Source organism: Oncorhynchus clarkii, chromosome 18, assembly GCF_045791955.1.
Source record: "Oncorhynchus clarkii lewisi isolate Uvic-CL-2024 chromosome 18, UVic_Ocla_1.0, whole genome shotgun sequence".
NCBI lineage: Eukaryota > Metazoa > Chordata > Actinopteri > Salmoniformes > Salmonidae > Oncorhynchus > Oncorhynchus clarkii.
In genome coordinates this window covers 51459539-51483856 of record NC_092164.1, presented here as the reverse complement: position 1 = coordinate 51483856, position 24318 = coordinate 51459539, and the positions used below count along the sequence as shown (strand labels likewise).

General features: G+C 43.3%; 1 protein-coding gene across 1 annotated transcript in view; it reads left to right on the top strand.

Moving 5' to 3' along the window:
• Positions 1-24318, top strand: part of LOC139372363 (uncharacterized) — a 102333-nt gene that overhangs the window by 12390 nt on the left and 65625 nt on the right. Inside the window, exons 12-30 of the mRNA XM_071112078.1 lie at positions 1346-1485; positions 1873-2004; positions 2101-2158; positions 2413-2493; positions 9763-9962; positions 10208-10301; positions 10418-10435; positions 10557-10622; positions 10742-10881; positions 11044-11163; positions 11272-11329; positions 11705-11743; positions 11835-11897; positions 13917-14065; positions 14159-14272; positions 14412-14460; positions 14536-14616; positions 14727-15761; positions 15935-16012. Of these exons, the coding sequence (XP_070968179.1) occupies positions 1346-1485; positions 1873-2004; positions 2101-2158; positions 2413-2493; positions 9763-9962; positions 10208-10301; positions 10418-10435; positions 10557-10622; positions 10742-10881; positions 11044-11163; positions 11272-11329; positions 11705-11743; positions 11835-11897; positions 13917-14065; positions 14159-14272; positions 14412-14460; positions 14536-14616; positions 14727-15761; positions 15935-16012 (2715 nt within the window). The remainder of the gene's footprint in view (positions 1-1345; positions 1486-1872; positions 2005-2100; positions 2159-2412; positions 2494-9762; positions 9963-10207; positions 10302-10417; positions 10436-10556; positions 10623-10741; positions 10882-11043; positions 11164-11271; positions 11330-11704; positions 11744-11834; positions 11898-13916; positions 14066-14158; positions 14273-14411; positions 14461-14535; positions 14617-14726; positions 15762-15934; positions 16013-24318) is intronic.

Here is a 24318-nt window from a genome sequence, read left to right as displayed (position 1 = left end):
TTGAACAAGTTTATGACAAATGCTTGAATCCAATTAGTCTTTTATTTACCAAACCTAAGTTTTACATCTCCTTATATACTGTCAACTTACACATGTACATTCTCATTGATCAGGTCAGTTATATGATCACTTTGTGACTTTAGCAGCATAGCTTCTAGATAATGACGGTCATGCATGTTATCGTCTTTGTTTTCCATGACCAGTGCAACGAGGCTTGTTATTCCCGAGAAGTGTTACTTAACACCCACACAATGAACATAATACTATATACTATAATATATGACGTGCCCAAGCAGATATGAGGGAGAAGTGTTTTTTTTTTGTTACAGAGACTCCCATATAGAGAAACCTAGTCAGTTCCCATCAACCTGGTATCGATGTAAAAATTCTGGTATAGTGACAACACTAATAACCACTGCTACATAGCATAGGAAATGGCCATCACCCAGCTATTAGGTTGCCAAACTGAGATAAAGGATCAGTTGACGACTTCCTAGTTCAGAAGTCTCTTTATTCACAGCATACTAACACTGCCTCTCAGATCGACGTCAATAAAGTAGTGTGTCCTACGCATGTTAGCGTTTTTCATGAATATTGTTCTGGAGGCAGCTCTGCAGAGTGGTCACTAGCTGGTACAGCCAGAGTCTCATAAAATCAGATTTTAAACCTAATCTTAACCACACTGCTAACCCTAACCTTGAATTCAACATTTTTGTTTTCGTGAATGTTTACAGTGTAGACAGTCCCTTTTCTCAGATGTGGGGCTGCAGGTTTTGGCAGAGAGCTAGACAGACGGAGGCCTCAATATTCAGCTAGACAGTGAGCATAAGTACAATGGCATGTGATTAAGCAAATTAATAAATGGTGGGGGTCTTTAGAATACCCCCAAAATCAACTTTAACCCTTCACTTGTCAGAGCATAAACCTGAGGCGAGTTCAAAAAAATATGTTTGCAGTGAACATGTAGCCAGAGTAACAATTTCAGTTGAACGATTTTTGAATGAACATTCTGAAATGTTACGGTGAAACATCAAACAGCTACATTTTCTAAGGATTACTGTTGCTTTTTAGCAACAATATTCAAACTGAAAACTACTTAGCTAAAAATCTACATGGCCACTTGATTATTTTTAGCGGTAGTTTAGACCCCAAACAGACACTTACGTTCGCCGTACAGTATCTTCTCCGACTGTTAGCAAACGTTGGCGAACGATCGCGACCAACACAAAACAAATGGAATATGTTTGCTAACTTTGGCCAATGTTCACAAACTATTTCCCTTGTTGAACGCACCTGTGTGTCAGTGACTACCCCTAACTTCTGATCCTTTATCTGTGACCTGTAGGTCTACAGCACCTGGTGGAGTACTGCTGTGAAGGGCATGGCCAAAGGAGATCCTACCTCTGTCAGCTCTGCCGCCTCCCTGTCCCTTCACGGAGGGTCATCCAACACACACTCGGCTTCGACCACCTCTACTGGTACTTCGTAAGTAACTGTGTTTGTGTATCTGGGACTCACACTTGGTAAGAATCTGCTACCAGCAACCAGTCATTTTCAATGAAAGGAGAAGAGGACAGACGCACATAGACTTAAAGGTCGACCACAAGAGAGCAAGCAACCAATGTTCTGCATTTCCAATATTATCCAAATTACAGCGAAGTGACCGCACGATAGCCAATCGGAAGAGGGCAAGCTCATGTAAGCAAGTTTTGACGTTAGCTAACCACACATTTCTTTCCATGCATGCTTTTTGAGGATACACCCGTGAGGTGGTGTATCAACTATTTCATCGCTCATTACCGCTTCAAGTGTGAGTCTGGCGTGTGTGTTACACCCTCTACTGGTATTTCTTGACTACCTCTGTATGTGTAGAAGGTGTTTCACCCCTCCACCCTCCTGATGAAGGACTGTTATAAAGAGTACAGCTGCAGGTTCATCGCCATGATCCTGGACCTGGCCAATCAGGTGCAAGACATCAGTCAGTCAGCCAATATGGAGATACAGGTGAACAATACCACACCCCTATCTGTTGACTGCACCCCCAAACCAATAATTGAATCAATCTGACTGATAACCTAATGGTTTGTCTGTTTGTTACAGCAAGTTGTGTTAGAACCAGCAGTGTTCTCCTCAGTTGAGTTTTCTGTCTACACAGAGGGTGAGTAGACATGCATACAAACGCACTCTTTAAAATAATGAATAGATGTGGTCTAAGCCTCTGCCTCCAGAACACGTATACTGCTGTAGCATGGGGTTGAATCCAGCCAACTGCTATTTCAGCAACTCTTTCAGCAACCCACACCTCTTGAAAAAATGTCAATCATACATACATATTTTGTTTCTCAAATGTGTGTACACACTGTAGGGTCTCTATCACACACACACACACTGACATGTGTTTGCTGTTTGTAGCTCTGAGGAAGTTGCAGACCATTAGGAGAGCTCGTAAGGAGGGCAGCCTTGAGACCAGCATTATACCTGGAGACAAACTGGGTACGTACTGGGAAGGAATGTTTTCACATGTTGCCTTGTTGAAAAGCACATCTCGAACTCTGTTCCATTTCTATTCCTCCCTCTGTTTGTATGACTTCTGCCTCTTGCTCAGTCACCCTCAAATCAAGGTTTATCGGTCACGTACACAGTTTTGCAGATGTTATCGCAGGTCCAATGCAGTACACACAATCTAAAAATAAAACAAAAAGAACAAATAATAGCATTAATATGGAGGAGTCCCCCGTTGCTGCTGTAACAGCCTCCTCTCTTCTGGGAAGGCTTTCCACTAGATGTTGGAACATTGCTGCTTCCATTCATCCACACGCATTAGTGAGGTCGGGCACTGATGTTGGACGATTATGTCTGGCTCAAAGTCGCCGTTCTAATTCATCCCAAAGGTGTTCGATGGGGTTGAGGTCAGGGCTCTGTGCCGGCCAGTCAAGTTCTTCCACACAGATCTCAACAAACTATTTCTTTATGGATCTTGCTTTGTGCATGGGGCATTGTCATGCTGAAACAGGAAGGGCCTTCGTCAAACTGTTGGCAAAAAATGGAAGCACAGAATCGTCTAAAATCCAATGGCGGCGAGCTTTACACCAGTCCAGCCGACGCTTGACATTGCGCATGGTGATCTGCGGCTGCTTGGCCATGGAAACTCATTTCATGATGCTCCCTACAAACAGTTATTGTGCTGACGTTGCTTCCAGAGGCAGTTTGAAACTCAATAGTGAGTGTTGCAACCGAGGACATACGATTTTTACGCAGTTCAGCACTCGGTGGTCCCATTCTGTAAGCTTGTGTGGCCTACCACTTCGCGGCTGAGCTTTTGTTGCTCCTAGACGTTTCCACTTCACAATAACACTTACAGTTGACTGGGGAAGCTAGCAGGGCAGAAATTTGACGACCTGACTTGTTGGTAAGGTGGCATCCTATGACTGCCACGTTGAAAGTCGCTGAGCTCATCAGTACGGGCCATTATACTTCCAATGTTTGTCTATGGTAATTGCATGGCTGTGCTCGGTTTTATATACCTGTCAGCAACAGGTGTGGCTGAAATAGCCTAATCAGCTCATTTTAAGGGTTGTCCACATACTTTTGGCCATGTAGTATATGAATATAAAAGGTGCAGCTATGCCTTCTTCAAAAGGTAGAAGCACAGAATCGTCAGAACCCCCTTGACTTTTTCCCAATTTTTGTACAGTCTGAATTTTTCAAATGGATTCAATGATTTTTGTCACTGGCCTACACACAATACCCCATGTAATATAAAAGTGGAATTATGTTTAAAAAAAAAAAAAAGTTTACAAATTTAATGAAATGAGAAGCTGAAATGTCTTGAGTCTAAGTATTCAAACATTTTTGTTATGCAAGCCTAAATAAGTTCAGGAGTAAAAATGTGCTTAATTTTTTAAATATTTAACCTTTTATTTAACTAGGCAAGTCCGTTAAGAACAAATTCTTATTTACAATGAAGGCCTAGGAACACTGGGTTAACTGCCTTGTTCAGGGGCAGAACTTTACCTTGTCAGCTCTGGGATTCAATCTAGCAACTTTTCGGTTACTGGCTCAACCACTAAGCTACATGCTGCCCCACTTAACTTTACAAGTCAAATAATAAATTGCATAGACAATAATAGGGTTTACATTTTTTATTTTTAATAGCCAGCTCGTCTCTGTACCCCATATGTACATTTAAGGTCTCTCAGTTGAGCAGTGAATTTTAAACACATATTCAACCACAAAGACCAGGGAGGTTTTCCAATGCAAAGAAGGGCAGCTATTGGTAGATGTGTAAAAATGGAAAAAAAGCAGATGTTGAATATTCTTTTGAGCATGGTGAAGCTATTAATTACACTTTTGATTGGGTGTGTATTGATACACTGTCACTACAAAGATACAGGTGTCCTTCCTAACTCTGACGGAGAGGAAGGAAACCTCTCAGGGATTTTTATCATGATGCCAATAATGACTTTAAAACAGTTAGTTTAATGGCTGTGATAGGAGAGACTTGAGGAAGGATCAACAACAACATATTTACTTTACAATACTAACCTAATTGACAGAGTGAAAAGAAGGAAGCCTGTACAGAATAAAACATTCTGAAACATGAATCCTGTTTGCAACAAGGCACTAAAGTAATACTGCAAAAAATGTGGCAAAGCATTTAACTTTTTGTCCTGACTACTAAGTGTTATGCTTGGGGCAAATCCAATACAACACATTACTGAGTACTATTCTCCATGTTTTTAAGCATAGTGGTGGTTTTCAAAGTACAGAGATCCTTGGTGAAAACCTGCTCAGGACCTCAGACGGGGGCGAAGGTTCACCTTCCAATAGGACATTGACCTTAAGCCCACAGCCAAGACAACACAGAAGTGGTTTCTGGACAAGTCTTTGAATATCCTTGAGTGGCCCAGCCAGAGCCCGGACTTGAACCTGATCTAACATCTGGAGAGACCTGAAAATAGCTGTGCAGCGACGCTCCCCATCCAACCTGACAGAACTTGAGAGGCTCTGCAGAGAAGAATGGGAGAAACTCTCCAAATACAGGTGTGCCAAGCTTGTAGCGTCATACCCAAGAAGACTCGAGGCTGTAATCGCTGCCATAGGTGCTTCAACAAAGTACAGAGTAAAGGGTCTGAATATTTATGTAAATGTTATTTCTTGTTTTTTTTTATATACATTTGCAAAAATGTCTAAACCTGTTTTTGCTTTGTCTTTATGGGGTATTGTGTGTAGATTGAGACTTTTTTTTGTTGTAACAAAATGTAGAAAAAGTCATTGTGTCTGAAATTAACGAATGCACTGTTGAACTGTTAAAACCGGTCGTAAACATTTTATTAAAGTGACCAGTGTTCAATGACTATGTACATAGAGCAGCAGTCTAAGGTTCGGGGCAGGGTGCTGTGTGAAGGCCGGCTAGTTATGACTGTTTAACAGTCTGATGGCCTGGGGATGGAAGCTGTTTATTCCCCCTGGGGTGTATTCAGGATCTATGGATGTTACTGGAGTGCTTTGTAAACAAAGTTCTGCTAAATTTGCTGGGTTGCAGAAGGTAGTCATGTGGTGTTATTTAACTAGTCTCTCAATGGTATTCCATAACTTTTCTCTCTCCCCCTGACGTTGGCCTCAATGTATGTTCAACTCTTTACGTGGCCTCTAAAAGCACTATAAAGCATAAATAAGACTAGGTTTTAACTACCTGCAGAGTACAATGTCACAGGATCTCCTGTGAGCTGGTTCAGGGTACGTGGCTCTGGACGAATGTGCCATACACACTACCTGACTTGCTCACTGGGCGAGAAGAGGAACTGCTCCAAAATAAATAACTTTTCCAGTTGAAAGCTGCCTATGTGGCATCTATAGTAGTCATATACATAAATGATAGTTCAATCGAGTACAGACTTAACTGAATGACAACCAAGACAGAATATAATAAGACATTTTATTTAATAGTTTGGGGTAGACCTCGTCTCTGAGGAATGCTAGTCATAGCCAGATGCTGATGACTTGTGTGGTAGCAATTCTATAGGAAGAGAGACTGCAGATTCTTTCAAACACTTATAAGATTTGCAAAAAAAGCTAAACGAACAGTGTTCTCTGCTTTTATAGAGAAGCACATCCTTTTTGTAAATACATGGCAGTCAGCAGATGGTGTGTAAAGACAATTAGTTGTCTGTTTTAGATATAAGATATATGGTTGAGCCCTCGGGCTAACTGCATTCACAACAGCAAAACACTATATGCTCCTTTCTGCAAGTTTCCATACATGTGACTTTCTGTAGATAGTAAACACACGGGATGTCACATGCTGCGGTCGCACTGAAGCGGACCTTATCTATATGCCCAGTCTCATGACCCAGTCCCACAAAGACAAGTTTGTATTAAGTTAGAAAAAACTCTAGCATATAACGAGACGATTCTTTAAACAGTAAAACATGGGATAGCTTGACTAATTATGTAATTTTCCACGTATTTTATCAAACGGATGGCAATCCCAAGTCTAAGTATTGCTGTTACATTGCACAACCTTCAATGTTATGTCATAATTATGTAAAATTCTGGCAAATTAGTTCGCAACGAGCCAGGCGGCCCAAACTGTTGCATATACCCTGACTCTGCATGCAAGAGAAGTGACACATTTTCCCTAGTTAATATTGCCTGCTAACATGAATTTCTTTTAACTAAATATGCAGGTTTAAAAAATATATACTTGTGTATTGATTTTAAAAAAGGCATTGGTGTTTATGGTTAGGTACATTCGTGCTACGATTGTGCTTTTTTTCCCGCGAATGTGCTTCTGTTAAGTCATTCCCCGTTTGGCGAAGTAGGCTGTGATTCGATGTTAAATTAACAGGCACCCCATTGATTATATGCAACGGACAAGCTAGTTAACCTAGTAATATCATCAACCATGTGTAGTTAACTAGTGATTATGTGAAGATTGATTTTTTTTAAATTTTTATAAAATTAGTTTAATGCTAGCTAGCAACTTACCTTGGCTCCTTGCTGCACTTGCGTATCAGGTGGCCACCCTGCCACACAGTTTCCTCGTGGAATGCAATGTAATCGGCCTCCACAAATGCAGATTACCGATTTTGTTATAAACTTGAAATTGGCCCTAATTAATCATCCGACCTCTAATCTAAACCAGATGTTCCCTGCCTATATCAGCTAAACTGTAATTGTGTCTAAGAGAGTCCAATGCTGGCTGCATCCAGTAAAGGTCTCCCCTGCGCAGGTCACTTAAGCAATAAGGCACAAGGGGGTGTGGTATAAGGCTAATATACTACGGCTAAGGGTTGTTCTTACGCACAATCCAACACGGAGTGCCTGGATACAGCCATTAGCCATAGTATATTGGCCATATACCACTAACCCCCGAGGTGCATTATTGCTATTATAAACTGGTTACCAACGTAGTTAGAGCAGGAAAAATACATGTTTTGTCATACCTGTGGTTTATGGTCTGATCAACCATGGCTGTCAGCCAATCAGCATTCAGGACTCGAACCACCCAGTTTATAATATTGAATAAACCCTGGGTGAATGCTTAAGTGTTTTCTCAGAGCTCACACAGGCCGTGGTAACATTGGAAGTTGGATATTCAACAGAAATGCAGCTCTATTGGTCTAGTTGGGGACAGTCAATAACTAACACAATGTAAATGGGACAATATTTTCTAAATTTGATAGCTCCAAATTTCACTAACTTAGAAACCTCACCAATTGTAAAAATTAGTAATCAAATATTGTAGTAATTTCATTAGAACTGAAAGGTGTGAAAATATTGTCCCATGTACATTGTGTAATTTATTGATGGTCCCTAACTATCCCCAGTAGAGCTGCAAGTCTGAATATTCAACCTCTAAATAACTTTATTGCGGTCGCACATCGGAAGCTCTGGTTAGTGGTTAGAGCGTTGGGCCAGTAACCAGAAGGATGCTGGATCGAATCCCCGAGCTGACAAGGTAAAAATCTGTCATCCTGAGCGAGGCAGTTAACCCACTACTTCCCGTGCACCGAAGACGTGGATGTCGATTTTAAGGCCTCCCCCCCCTCCCCCCCGCCCTGCACCTCTGATTCAGAGGGGTTGGGTTAAATGCGGAAGACACATTTCAGTTGAATCCATTCAGTTGGAGATACCTAGTCAATTTTCCCTTTCCCTGGAAAGTAGCGGTCTGATCTCACCTCAGTCAAGCACTGATGCTAATTGGCAAAAGTTGGCTAAAATGAGGCGAAATCAGCCCGTACAACCCCTCTAAATCGTCTGTCGTAGCTGAATCAGAATTAGTTAGGTAACATAGATAAATAAGATGTTTTATTTACTTTATACTTGTCATTAGAATGTCTTCTTTTGGACTATACTGTTGGCAGTTGCATTTTCCTCTCCCTTCTCTAGGGAAAAGTCACTTGGGGCCCTGTGAGGGGAGAGGTCAGGCTTTTCTTTTACATGTCTGGTAATAGGCAGAATATCAGAAAGGGAGAAATCCGGCTTGAACATTGTCTTCATAATGAATATATCTGTGAAACCATGTGAAGGGCTCCACTATGTCTGTACTCCAGTCACTTCCTCATTTTCCCATTGGGGGGAGGAGTATGGCAGTGTCTGGAACCATTGTATGTCCCCTCTAATGTTGCCCTTCTCTTGACCTAGTATATGACCTAGAGTCTCACTCCCCTCCATGAGCTTGCCCAGGAGAAGGGGTGCATTTGAGATGGGAGTATCTAGAATTGACAATTGATATATGCCATTGGATGAGGTAATGTTTTGGTACTATGAAGTACCGAGAAGTAGAACCTCGTCTAAGAGACCAAACTGAACGATCATTTGTAACTAATGCCATCTGGCTATGGGATACTCCTCTCTCAAGTAAAAGGCCCTTTGTGAAGTTCCTAAGATCTGTGGTTCATCATGTGAGTTGTCTATAAAAGATACTAAGTCTTCTTCTGAAAGCACTCTCTGAGAATTCATTTATAGACACCGAATTGATCTGAGAGTCACAGGGCTATGGTGAAGCTCATATTATTAAAATATGAAGTTTAAGTAGAACTCTTGACTGGTGTGTGGTTTGTAACTCATTTAGTAATACAGGAAATGACCACGACACGTCCCAGACACAGCACACTCGCACCCTACCTGAATACCTGGTTTATTTAAGGCTGAGGCTTAAAGCACCCCAGGTTTGCTAGAGCAGAGAGGTCATCGGAGTGGTCCTGTACAGGACATATCATGTATAGCAGAATGAGTTTGAGGTGGTTTCCAGATCTGGAAGGGGGCATGTGGAGGAGTTTATGGAGAGTGGAATGTGCTGATGTAGAATAATCAAAGTAAAGTATGACTCTGTATAGAAAATAAGGTATTGCCCTCCTCAATTAGTTTAAGTGACTGTTTCAGATTGGCAGGACTCCTGATCCTCTCTCTCCCTCTGTTCTTATTTCTGCTCTGTGTTTGGCCAAGTGATCTCAATGTCCCCTCTCCCACTTCGGTAACACTTTATTTGGATAGTCCAGCTAACCCTTATCCTAACCCTATACTTAACTCTTAGCCTAGCCCTAACCTTAGCCCTAACCCTTATTCTTAACCGTAACCTTACCAAGCAGTTGCTTATCAACAGATTGTTTGTTGAAAGTAAGTCCATCTAGATGCTCTTCAGATGGCCAATCAGGACTATCCAAATCAAGTGTTACCCCCTTCTTTCTCTGTTTAGAGTTGTGCCAGTCAGGTACTCTGTAACTCTCTGATGTTCTCTGTCTGGATCTTCTTTAGTTCCTTCCTCAGAAGGGTCAAAGATTACCAAAGATGTTACCATGACTAACGTTGCTGAGGCTGTTCCTATGGAGACCAAGTCAAGCCCGGAGAAGACCTATGTCACACCTACAGCTGTTGAGACTGTAGCTACAGCAAGTACTGCTCCAGTTGTTACCAAAGCTACTAGCCAGAGAGGGACCTGTCGACTGCAATGTCAGGTGAGGAATACTGTTCCTCACACCACACAGTAGCCACAATTTCTAATTTACCTGGGGTTAAGGTCCTGCTCCAGGACTGGTGACATGCCTCCTCTCTGTAATGTTGGCATGGTGGCTGCTCAACATGTTTACTTTACATCTACATCTGGAAATACTTAAACCCTCTCCCACACACTCTGAGGAACAGGAGGCTCATCAATTGTGTGTGTGTGTGTGCATCCCTGTCATCTCTGTATCCACTTCAGGACTGCAACGTGGTATGTGAGTCTGTGTCGCACTACAAGTTACATGTGCGTCACTGGAAACACAAGGAGATGCTAGGAGTTATCTTTGAACCAGGTACTAGTGATGTTGACCACCAACCATAAAAAATCAACTACTGCATCGTTTCCCCATCTTTTGAGAGTTACATTGTTTATAAACTAGATTAACTAACTATTTTTTTTCTTTCTCAGGGGACGAGGACAGTAAAGGTGAGTTTTCTGACTCCAATGAAATGTATATGTTTAATACGTTCATCTCATTGTCCAGTTCTACTGGCCATCAAGATCACTGACAACATTCTTCCTTCCCTTCTCTCTGCCGTTGGTATAGCCTGCATCCCATCCTTTACCTTGTATGAGTACATCCGGAACTCAGAAAGAACTGAACCAATTATTGGTAAAGGGGTGTCCTCTTTTCAGAAAAATATCAGACGTTAATATTAAATATAATTATGCTCTGTTTTGTCCTAGTTGCGCTACCATACATACTGTACTCTGTCGGACTCCATTTCCCAGGTGTCTATCTGTTGGTGATGTGTTTGAGTACTGAGTGTTGGAAAACGCCCTTCTACCTGTGTCACACCTGTCAGGAGATAATCCCTGCCAATCTCGTCATGACTCACCTCACCTCCACACTCCACCTTCGACGCACCCTGGTCAGTGTGTATGTGTGTTGCTTTTTATATCACCCTTTATGGCTGCTTCTAAATGATTTTTCAAACATCTATGTTGTGCTTATGAAGCATTATGAATGCTTTATAAAGTCTGTGTATACATTGTAGTTAGTTGAAAGTGGTTGCCCTATCTCTCTGTATCAGATGTACCAGAGTCCGCAGTGTCTGCCATTCGGGTGGGGGACAGAGATGGGCCTGGAGGTCCTGAAGACTTTGGCCTGGGAGGAGGAGAGAGTCCGAGGAGAGAGAGACAATGTACTGAAGGTAGGAAAGGATGGGGGGAGAAGGGGAAGTTGCTCTGGAGATGTGAAGGTTGCTCTGGAGATGTGAAGGTTTATGGTCTCATTCCATTTCTTGCCCTCTCTCCTCCAGGTGTTTGATATTCCTGACAGTGTTTTCCACAGCATTAAAATGTCCTCCTACTCCTCTGGTAAGACATCTCCCCACTAAAAATAATAATAGATTTATTTTATATAGCGCATTTCATTACGAAGGGAATCTCAAAGACACTTTTAAAAACATATGTAGGGTTGTGGCAGGTTCAGTCTTAGGCGCTGGTCTTCCACAGCTTATAATGTTGATGCTGATAGTGTTGATGCAGTTGAGAGTTGTAGTGGAGGGTGCGTCGACGGTACAGGGAGGGAGAAGTGTCAGTCGGATAGACAGGACCGACGCTCTTCATTGGGCACCTCGCAGTCTCTTCCTCCGTAGGTAGGTTGGATCATCAACTGCCGAAAGTCTAGCACCCCCTGCATTCATGTCCTCTGTCTGTTCTCTCTTGCGCTCGCTCACTCTCGTCCTCAAGCCATGAAGAAACTCAAGAACTTCCATCGTTATCTAAAAGGTTAGTAGACGTTCATCATAAAGTTTATCTGGTGTCATTAGAGGAGCAATCAGGGCTCTAAGTATGTTTTTCTCTTTGTGTTATCCTATAGTTGACAGGCCGCTGACGTTTTCCGCCCATCTGAAAAACAAAGACCGGAGGATTCCTATGCTGGGTGAGTGCAGACCAAAATGAAAACAGAATCGAAAGGGTTTAAACTAAGTAAAAACATTGTAAAGTGGAAGCGGAAGCAGACACAGAAAGCAGGCATACAGAAATTAGACAAAGTGGACATATGGGAAGTGGACATACAGAAGCACAAATGCTATACAAACAGTAAGTGCTTGTTGTGGAGGTTCTTACCTTACCCTCTGATGGGTATTAACCACTATAGCTTTGTGGAAATATCTGTTTTACCATCTGTGCCTCTGTATCCTTTTTGTGTTACTGATGTATGTAACAATGAGGCCTCTGAATCCTCTTGGACCGCTCACATACTGCACAGTACAGTCTGTCCTCTGAATGACTTCAGTGTTAGAACATCCTGCGTCCAAGGGAATATGTGGTTTACACATGCATTTAGTTTCCTTACCTTTTTATATGGTGCTCTGTCCCTTAGATATATTAGTATTAATTGCATGGATTCCATAGATTGAGGTGGAGGAGACTCTGTTTGTATGCTACTTCTATACTACTCTTCCTGGCTGGTCGTTAAGAAAATCTTGAATTGGATTCAAGTGTTTGTCGTTTTGTTCTCGGTATCGACAAACACTATTCAAGACTACTTAAAGACACATATAACTTCGACATCTCAAACACCCTTTTATACGTTAAAGGGGAGTCTCTTTTGTCCTAAACCTATGGAATACAAACAACAGTGTTCATAATAAATCCTGTTCCAAAAAGATAGTAAATACATTATGGAAACCAGTTGTCCATTGGAAGAGATGTTCTAATCACAAGTCTTAAACCATATTTATTATTTAATTACTTAATGGCTTAACTTCTTGCGGATGAGTGGGACGCTAGCGTCCCATCGACAATTTCCGGTGAAATGGCAGAGCGTCAAATTCAAATTACTATAAATATTAAATGAAATCACAAGTGAGATACATCAAAATAAAGTTTAACTTGTTGTTAATCCAGCCGCCGTGTCAGATTTCAAAAAGGCTTTACAGCAAAAGCCAACCATGCGATTATCTGAGGACACGGCCCAGCACACAAATGCATAACAAATCATTTTCAACCAGGGAGTTGCGACACGAAAGTCAGAAATAGCGATATAATATATGCCTTACCTTTGAAGACCATCTTCTGTTGGCACTCCAAAACGTCCCAGTTACATTACAAATAGTCCTTTTGTTCGATAAAGTCCTTCTTTATATCCATAAAAACTCAGTTTAGCAGGCACACTTCAGTCAGTAATCCACTCGGTTTCCCTCCAAAATGCATACAAAATTAATCCCAAACGTTAACAATAAACGTATAAAAAACAAGTCAATCAACGTTTATAAATCAAACAATAGGTACCCTAATACGTAAATAAACAATCAAATTTGAGACGGAGAATCGTTATTGTCTTTACCTGAGAAAAATACCAAAGAACGCACTCTCATTCACGCGCTTGGAAACACTACAGCCAAAATGCCACCTAGAAAGACTACAATTTCTGGCTAATCTTTCCAAAAACCAGCCTGAAACTCTGAAGACTGCAATTCCTAGGACTTCCACTAGATGTCAACAATCTGGCACGATTTCGCCCTATTATAAAAGTGCCAACCATTGAAATCAGTGGTAGGATTATTTTTTTTTTGGGGGGGGGGTTTGTCCTCAGGGTTTCGCTTGCCATTTCAGTTCTGTTATACTCACAGACATTATTTTAAAAGTTTTAGAAATTAGAATGTTTTCTATCCAAATCTACCAATTTATATGCATATCCTAGCTTCTGGGCCTGAGTAGCAGGCAGTTTCATTTGGGCACGCTTTTCATCCGGACGTCAAAATACCGCCCCCTATCCAAAAGAAGTTAACAAGACCATGACATACCCTCTATTTAAGCATAAAACAAAGGGGAAGCATGTTTTACCCGTGTTCGAGATACACAGTTAGACCTAGAAAAGTAGTTCCCATCAGAATTACCCCTCACCTCTGTGTTCAGGTCAATAACTCTATTTTTCTTTCTTTTTTTCTCTCAGGTCTGCAGTTCCTGGTTCAGTACAGTGTTACTAGGGCCGGGGCCTCGTCTCCAGGCTGGGGCTTCCTGTGTTTGTTGTGTGAGAGGAAGTTGTCAGACGGACTCAGCATCGCTCACATACACAGCTATGAACATGTCACCACGTTCCTGGTAAATATACACACAAAGATTTACCAATTTGTTGCTCCAACACAACAACAAAAAAGTATATTATAGCCCTCTTATACAAGTCTGTGTGTGTAGGAGCGTGCCCATCCAGGCTCTGTGAAAGAGGTAGAGGAGTCTGATAAGAGGAGCGAAATACTGCTGGACCTGGCACAACAGGCTGAGAAAATACATGCCATGGGGTGTCTACAGGTATCGCCCACACACACACTCCACCAGACGTGTCCAGGTTAAACACCCCTAAACCAACACAAAAAACCCACAGTTATACCCTGTAGTGATGCATTGTCCTCATCCCTCGCTCTCTCCTTCTCCCTCTATCCCTTATAAGTTCATGATGTTGCAACGCTACATCGGGGAGTCAGTCATCTATGAGAAAGGTGTGTGTGTGTGTGTGTACGTACATTTGTTTGGTCACCTTTGTTTGTGTGAGTGATTAACTCTGTATTCTGTAGCCTTAGTGATCTTGAAGGCGATCAAGAAGAGAGAGAACATGGGAGACCTGATGCCCCTGCTACCACCTGGCAAGAAACTGGGTGAGTTAGACAGGAGGGAGAGGTGGAAGGGAGGGAGAGGGTAACACATCAACTAGACATTTAACATTGGGGATAGTGATGAAGGTGGCGATGATGTTGCTGTTTCTTAGTTCCCTCCAGTTCGATCAGAGACCAGAGCCAGACTACCCCAGAACCTGCCCCTACATCTGTAGGAGAGGAGAAACAGACCAGGAAAGAGAATGACAAAGACAATGAGACCGAGATGGACAGAGAGGCCACCCCAGAAACCATTCAAATGACCCAGGAGACTGGGGTGGAAGTGGACAAACGCATTGGCAAAGAAACCTGCAGTGACCCCAGTACAGACACTGGCAGAGAGACTAGTAAAGACACTGGCAGAGAGACCAGTAAAGACACTGGCAGAGAGACCAGTAAAGACACTGGCAGAGAGACCAGTAAAGACACTGGCAGAGAGACCAGTAAAGACACTGGCAGAGAGACCAGTAAAGACACTGGCAGAGAGACCAGTAAAGACACTGGCAGAGAGACCAGTAAAGACACTGGCAGAGAGACCAGTAAGGACACTGGCAGAGAGACCAGTAAGGACACTGGCAGAGAGACCAGTAAGGACACTGGCAGAGAGACCAGTAAGGACACTGGCAGAGAGACCAGTAAAGACACTGGCAGAGAGACCAGTAAAGACACTGGCAGAGAGACCAGTAAAGACACTGGCAGAGAGACCAGTAAAGACACTGGCAGAGAGACCAGTAAAGACACTGGCAGAGAGACCAGTAAAGACACTGGCAGAGAGACAATAACAAAAGCTAGTCAAGAGACCAGAAAGGACAGCAGGAGCAGAGGGAAAGATAAGGAGGCGGAAAAGATAATCAAGGAAAAGGAGACTGGCAAAAAAGAGACCAGTACAGAGACTGTCAAAAAGTTAGGGAGTAAGACTAGAAACGTGACAGTCCATGAGACCAGCAAAGACACTGGGAAATTGACCAGTACAGAGACTGTTAAGGAGACTGAGAGAGAGACTAGCACAGACATGGAGAGAGAGACCTGTAGAGCTGTTAGTATAGTGGCCAGTAGAGCCAGCAATAGAGAAACCAAAAAAAAGCCAGAGACTTGTAAAACACCTGAAAAGAAGACCAATACTCAGACTGTGAAAGAAAAAACTAAAGGTGTGTTCATGTTTTGAGTTTGTGGTGTGTGTGTGTGTGGCGTAGTTGTTAGTTTTGAGTGTTTATTTGGATCCTTGTTCGCTGTTACAATTAGCTGTGTGTGTTTGTGCATACTCGCAATGAGTGCGAGGTAAGTGGCATAGTCAGCATTGTTGACTCTCTTTATCTTCTAGTGACTCCTCCCCCCATCTCCCCTCCAACCACTAATCTGTGGGATTTCCTGAAGAGGCAGAACCGAGGAGCTGTGATTGGTCAGTATCTCTGCATTGTGTTTTAATGTATTCTGACACATTATTGTTTAGCTGAACAGCTGTATTATTTGACCTAGCAGGGCTGATTGAGATGAGCAAAATCCAAGTCAGTCCTATCCAACGAAGAGATAATGAGCAATGACACACTATCAGACTGAGTGTTGTGGTGAACTAGCCAGAGAGCAAATTATCTGGTGGAGGTCCTAGCCTCTCACCCACACCAATCAGTTAGCAGATCAACCTGGGTTTGGAGCTCATTGTCACTGATAGCTCTATCTGAGATTTAAAATAAATAAATAAATAGGTTTGAGAATGAGGTCAATGGAGACTTGTGTTAAAATGCGTGGTGATCTCAAGTTTGAATACCACACTTAGTGTAGGCGCGAAGACACTGCCTGTTTACTATTGTGAATGGGATGGAGTTTGCGGATATGTGAAGGTCCGATGATCTTAGTCGTGCGAATTTTACATCTAACTAAGATGTTTGGTGTAGTATCTATCAAGTGAAAAGTTTTCATGAACAAACACTTTAATTGAAGAATCCTTACGGCTAACCGACTACGTCACAAAATGTCGTAATATGTACACAAACTGTTCCGACCTGGTTCGGATGGGAAGCATTTAAGCCTTTAGTCTGACGTGGCAAGTCTTCCCAAAATCCTGTCTCGTTCACTCGACTAATGGAAGTCTGGCAAAGTTTGAACGTTCAGAGGCGGTGGCATTCAGCACTCATATTTTATTGGCTCTGAGTAGAAATTATATTTCCTTTGATTGTTCCTTGTACGATTTGGGCAAATCTAATAGATTTTTTTTTTTTTTAACCAAATATTGTGATTTGCAATTTTACTTGTGATATAGGTCAAAACACTTGGGTGAACTTTTGGAATCATGGGAATATAATTATTATTCAAATTCTTTGGTTGGAATGCAGTGGGCACTTTGAATACTGTGTTTGGCATGAAAACACATTTTTTAAAAGCCAGGGAGGAGTTATTGTGACAGGGGAGGAGCCAAACGGTTAGTCAGTATTTCCCAGGGGACCGTAATTAGACTCCAATTGATGTTACATTGTTCTCAACTGTCTCTGATTCATGTAACATATTCATGTTTAGCCTATTTCTCTCTGATGAATAACATGCATACTGTTGCACAAACAACATGCTGATCTAGGCCTACAGCACCAGTGGAATCAGACTGTATTAGTTAGCTTAGCTATGTTTCCTCTGGCTCAGGGTATTTGGCTAACTAGCAATTACCATTAGCGACTATTTTTGTGCCATAACTTGCAAATAAAATGCTGACTAACTAGATATTTGCAGAGGGTAAGATGCACATACTAGCCTAATAGTGTAATTATAGTGTATGTGGATTTATATTAAGAAGCAAAGTGGAAAGCAGCATTGTCACCAACATCTGTTGCATTGACAATGCAATGACCATGCAGAGCGAACTTGGAACTGCACGTTTGCGCTCCTTGAGTGACGGGGCGGTGCTTGTTTGTGGGAAGCAGTGTGCCGAGGGGGACAACTCAAGGAGCAAATGAAGTCAACTATATAAAGTGGAGTTTCAAAATATTGCAGACTTTTGTGATTTGGATATTGCAGATGTCAATATCGCAATTTTGAGGAGAATTTGATTAATCGTGCAGCCCTATTATGAAGCATTATTTTTGTATCTTATGCAAGTCACATTTAAAAAATAAATTTAATAATAATAATTAAAAAAACATGCAAAATAGTTGATTGGTTTGATAGTGGCAGCACATCACTAGTGAAGGGCAGGCAGACAGAATCAAAGAATACTCCGACCTTTAGGATGACAATTTTATTCGGCAGCTCTTAATCAGTAAAGCATACTTCAGCATTTTTTTAATGTAACCTTTATTCAACCAGGTAGGCTAGTTGAGAATAGTTCTCATTTGCAACTGCGACCTGGCCAAGATAAAGTATAGCAGTGTGAACAGACAACAACAGAGTTACACATGGAGTAAACATTAAACAAGTCACTAACACTGTAGAAAACAAAGTCTATATACATTGTGTGCAAAAGGCATGAGGAGGTAGGCAATAAATAGGCCATAGGAGCGTATAATTACAATTTGGCAGATTAACACTGGAGTGATAAATGATCAGATGATCATGTGCAGGTTGAGATACTGGTGTGCAAAAGAGCAGAAAAGTAAACCAATAGAAACCGTATGGGGATGAGGTAGGTAAATTGGGTGGGCTATTTACCGATGGACTATGTACAGCTGCAGCGCTCGGCTAGCTGCTCAGATAGCAGATGTTTAAAGTTGGTGAGGGAAATAAAAGACTAACTTTAGCGATTTTTGCAATTCGTTCCAGTCACAGGCAGCAGAGAACTGGAAGGAAAGTCGGCCGAATGAGGTGTTGGCTTTGGGGATGATCCGTGAGATATACCTGCTGGAGCGAGTGTTACGGGTGGGTGTTGTTATCGTGACCAGTGAACTGAGATAAGGCAGAGTTTTACCTAGCATGGGCTTATAGATGACCTGGAGCCAGTGGGTCTGGCGACGAATATGTAGCGAGGGCCAGCCAACTAGAGCATACAGGTCGCTGTGGTGGGTGGTATAAGGTGTTTTAGTAACAAAACGAATGGCACTATGATAAACTGCATCTAGTTTTCTGAGTAGAGTATTGGAAGCTATTTTATAGGTTACATCGCCGAAGTCGTGGATCTGTAGGATAGTCAGTTTTACTAGGGTAAGTTTGGCGGCGTGAGTGAAGGAGGCTTTGTTGCGAAATAGAAAGCCGATTCTAGATTGGATTTTGGATTGGAGATGTTTAATATGAGTCTGGAAGGAGAGTTTACAGTCTAGCCAGACACCTAGGTATTTATAGATGTCCACATATTCTAAGTCGGAACCATCCAGGGTGGTGATGCTAGTCAGGCGGGCGGGTGTGGGCAGCAAACGGTTGAAAAGCATGCATTTGTTTTACTAGCATTTAAGAGCAGTTGGAGGCCACGGAAGGAATGTTATGGCATTGAAGCCATCTGGAGGTTAGTTAAAACAGTGTCCAAGGAAGGGCCAGAAGTATACAGAATGGTGTCATCTGCGTAGAGGTGGATCAGGGAATCGCCCGCAGCAAGAGCAACATCATTGATATATACTGAGAAAATAGTCGGCCCGAGAATTGAACCCTGTGGTACCCCCATAGAGACTGCCAGAGGACCGGACAACATGCCCTCCGATTTGACACACTGAACTCTATCTGCAAAGTAGTTGGCGAACCAGGCAAGGCAGTCATTAGAAAAACCGAGGCTACTAAGTCTGCCGATAAGAATATGGTGCTTGACAGAGTCGAAAGCCTTGGCCAGGTCGATGAAGACTGCTGCACAGTACGGTCTTTTATCAATTGCGGTTATGATATCGTTTAGTACCTTGAGCGTTGCTGAGGTGCACCCGTGACCAGCTCGGAAACCGGATTGCACAGAGGAGAAGGTGCGGTGGGATTTGAGATGGTCAGTGATTTGTTTATTAACTTGGCTTTCGAAGACCTTAGATAGGCAGGGCAGGATGGATATAGGTCTGTAACAGTTTGGGCCCAGGGTGTCTCCCCCTTTGAAGGGGGGGATGACCGCGGCAGCTTTCCAATCCTTAGGGATCTCAGACAATATGAAAGAGAGGTTGAACAGGCTGGTAATAGGGGTTGCGACAATGGCGGCGGATAGAGGGTCCAGATTGTCAAGCCCAGCTGATATGTATGGGTCCAGGTTTTGCAGCTCTTTCAGAACATCTGCTATCTGGATTTGGGTAAAGGAGAAGCTGGGGAGGCTTGGGCGAGTAGCTGCGGGCGGGGAGGAGCTGTTCGCCGAGGTTGGAGTAGCCAGGAGGAAGGCATGGCCAGCCGTTGAGAAATGCTTGTTGAAGTTTTCGATTATCATGGATTTATCGGTGGTGACCGTGTTACCTAGCCTCAGTGCAGTGGGCAGCTGGGAGGAGGTGCTCTTGTTCTCCATGGACTTTACAGTGTCCCAGAACTTTTTGGAGTTAGAGCTACAGGATGCAAATTTCTGCTTGAAAAAGCTAGCCTTTGCTTTCCTGACTGACTGCGTGTATTGGTTCCTGACTTCCCTGAACAGTTGCATATCGCGGGGACTATTCGATGCTATTGCAGTCTGCCACAGGATGTTTATGTGCTGGTCGAGGGCAGTCAGGTCTGGAGTGAACCAAGGGCTATATCGTTTTTTTGAACGGGGCATGCTTATCTAAGATGGTGAGGAAGTTACTTTTAAAGAATGACCAGGCATCCTCAACTGACGGGATGAGGTCAATATCCTTCCAGGATACCCGGGCCAGGTCAATTAGAAAGGCCTGCTCGCAGAAGTATTTTAGGGAGCGTTTGACAGTGATGAGGGGTGGTCGTTTGACCGCAGACCCGTAGCGGATACAGGCAATGAGGCAGTGATCGCTGAGATCCTGATTGAAGACCGAGGAGGTTTATTTGGTATTTAAGTTGGTCAGGATAATGTCTATGAGGGTGCCCATGTTTACGGATTTAGGGTTGTACCTGGTGGGTTCCTTGACGATTTGTGTGAGATTGAGGGCGTCTAGCTTAGATTGTCGGACTGCCGGGGTGTTAATAAGCATATCCCAGTTTAGGTCACCTAACAGAACAAACTCTGAAGCTAGATGGGGGGTGATCAATTCACAAATGGTGTTCAGGGCACAGCTGGGAGCTGAGGGGGGTCGGTAGCATACGGCAACAGTGAGAGACTTATTTCTGGAGAGATTCATTTTTAAAATTAGAAGTTCGAACTGTTTGGGTATGGACCTGGAAAGTATGACATTACTTTGCAGGCTAACTGCTCCCCCTTTGGCAGTTCTATCTTGACGGAAAATGTTATAGTTGGGTATGGAAATCTCAGAATTTTTGGTGGCCTTCCTAAGCCAGGACTCAGACACGGCAAGGACATCAGAGTTGGCAGAGTGTGCTAAAGCAGTGAGTAAAACAAACTTAGGGAGGAGGCTTCTGATGTTGACATGCATGAAACCAAGGCTTTTTCGATCACAGAAGTCAACAAATGAGGGTGCCTGAGGACATGCAGGGCCTGGGTTTACCTCCACATCACCCGAGGAACAGAAGAGGAGTAGGATGAGGGTGCGGCTAAAGGTTTTCAAAACTGGTCGCCTAGAGCGTTGGGGACAAAGAATAAAAGGAGCAGATTTCTGGGCGTGGTAGAAAAGATTCAAGGCATAATGTGCAGACTGGTACGGTGGGGTGCGGGTACAGCGGGGGGAAGCTCAGGCACCGGGTGATGATAAGAGTGGTTGTATCTCTGGACATGCTGGTTATAATGGGTGAGGTCACCGCAAGTGTGTGAGGTGGGACAAAGGAGGTATCAGAGGTATGAAGAGTGGAACTAGGGGCTCCATTGTAAACTAAAACAATGATAACTAACCTGAACAACAGTATACAAGGCATATTGACATTTGAGAGAGGCCTACAGCGAGGCATAAAGTAATCGCAGGTGTTGATTGGGAGAGCTAGCTAAAACAACAGGTGAGACAACAACAGCTAATCAGCTAACACAACAACAGCAGGTAAAATGGTGATGACTGGGCAGAGAGGGTTGGATTAACTACACACAGAGCCTGAGTTTGCGGCTGGGGCCGATTAAAAAAAAAAAAAATAATAATAATAAAAATAAAATAAACAGAATGGAGTACCGTGATTAATGGACCGTCCAGCAGGCATCAGCTATGTAGCCAAGTGATCATAGTGTCCAGGGGGCAGCAGTAGATGGAACAGGGAAGCCGCCTCTATGCTAGCACGGGGGCGACACAGCGTTTAAAGTTAGTAGCCCGGGGCTAGTAGGAGTATCTGCTCCGACGGAAGACGGTTGAAGGCACAGCGGTTGGCGTATTCGTCGGCAGACCAGTCGTTGTGGTGGTGCGGCGGGGCGCCGTGTCGACAGGATCCAAGCCAGATGGCGAAACAAGTATTGTAGAATTAGTTTGCTAGCCGGGAGGTGCGCCTGGCTCACGGCTAACTGGTGCTAGCTTCGTGGCAGGGGCATTAGCCACTCTGTAGCAGCGGTGATCCGGTGCCAAGGTCCAGAGCTTACAGCAAGGATCCGGTGGAGTATTGGGCTCTAGCCGTGTATGATTGGGGTCCGGGTGAACAGCTGAGTAGGCCGGGAGGTGGGCCTCAGGGATAGCTTCGGTACTAGGTGCCACGGTGGGTGCTAGCTAGCTGTGAAGATCAGAAGTAGTGGTCCAGGGATCACGGCAGGAATCTGGCGTTGTAGTGGAGAGACAGTCCGATACTGGTAGACTGGCGAGTATTATCCAGGCTAAAAACAGGGCTGGTATCTGTGCAGAAGATAAAAACCGCTAGCAGTGGCTAACAATGACTAAATAGCTTGTAGCTGGTTAGCTTCTGGTGGTTCTTGAATGTGTTATAAAATAAAAAAATAATAGCGATTCCGTATCACATTGGGTGAGGCAGGTTACCGGAAGGTATAATCAAATAAAACATGGAAAAGGGATTGAAAATAAAATTGAAATGTATACAAAAATGACAAAAAATACAAAAGTACACGAGAGGACGAACAAAAACACCTCTTCAATGCTACGCCATCTTGGCCGAGGTTGGAGTAGCCAGGAGGTCCCTGGCCTTTTTATACTTTTAAAACTGGGTAGTTCCCTAAGAGATCCTCCCTCGGCTACCATACCAGATTGTTACTTGATTGGTTGATATAGCTAGCGCTGACAAGTTATTATGCACAGAACGGTGGGTATGCACTATATCAAATCAAATGTTATTTGTCACGTGCGCCGAATACAACGGGTGTAGACCTTACCGTGAAATGCTTACTTACAGGCTCTAACCAATAGTTAAAAAAAGGTATTAGGTGAACAATGGGTAGGTAGAGAAATAAAACAACAGTAAAAAGACAGGCTATATACAGTAGCGAGGCTACATACAGACACCGGTTAGTCAGGCTGATTGAGGTAGTATGTACATGAATGTATAGTTAAAGTGACTGCATATATGATAAACAGAGAGTAGCAGCAGTGTAAAAAGGAGGGTTGGGGGGGGGGACACACAATGCAAATAGTCCGGGTAGCCATTTGATTACCTGTTCAAGAGTCTCATGGCTTGGGGGTAAAAACTGTTGAGAAGCCTTTTTGTCATAGATTTGGCACTCCAGTACCGCCTGCCATGCGGTAGTAGAGAGAAGTCTGACTGGGGTGGCTGGGGTCTTTGACAAGTTTTTGGGCCTTCCTCTGACACCGCCTTGTACCGCCTGGTGTAGAGGTCCTGGATTGCAGGCAGCTTAGCCCCAGTGATGTACTGGGCCGTACGCACTACCCTCTAGTGCCTTGCGGTCAGAGGCCGAGCAATTGCCGTACCAGGCAGTGATGCAACCATGCTCTCGATGTTGCAGCTGTAGAACCTTTTTGAGGATCTCAGGACCCATGCCAAATCTTTTTAGTTTCCTGAGGGGGAATAGGCTTTGTCGTGCCCTCTTCACAACTGTCTTGGTGTGTTTGGACCATTCTAGTTTGTTGTTGATGTGGACACCAAGGAACTTGAAGCTCTCAACCTGCTCCACTACAGCCCTGTCGATAAGATTGGGAGCGTACTCGGTCCTCCTTTTCTTGTAGTCCACAATCATCTCCTTAGTCTTGGTTATGTTGAGGGATAGGCTGTTATTCTGGCACCACCCGGCCATGTCTCTGACCCCTCCCTATAGGCTGTGTCATTGTTGTCGGTGATCAAGCCTACCACTGTTGTGTCGTCTGCAAACTTAATGATGGTGTTGGAGTCGTGCATGCGTGTTTGTAAGCCTGTTTTGTGTAAGCCTGTGCAAAATATGACCACGGGTCAAAGGAAAGCCAAAATTCCCTCTTCAGTTTGGCTATCCTGACAGTTTTGATACATTTTTCAACTATCTAATTGAACTTATCTTTGTTTTAGTCTTCCCTTTTCTTAACCTCAGCTGTGACCCTTCTCATGTTAATAGGCTGAACCCTTCACTAGTTTCCATCTAGACTTTAACAAACGCCACCTTGTAGACTATTTTCTCTGAGGCGTTACTTCCCCAGGCACTCAAATACTGTTAGAAGCCTGGGTTTCCGAGGCTACAGCAGACTAGAGGAATATCCTGCTGAAATGGGTAGAAGAAGCAGTGATAATGTTGACATCAGTGAAGGATCTACTCACATGAAGTCCTCTTCCGACCTGAGCAGATGAAGAGTCCTGACGAAAGAAGAGCGAAACATAAGAAAACAGAGATGAGAAGATGGGAAGGATGATGTCAACATGCAGAGTTAC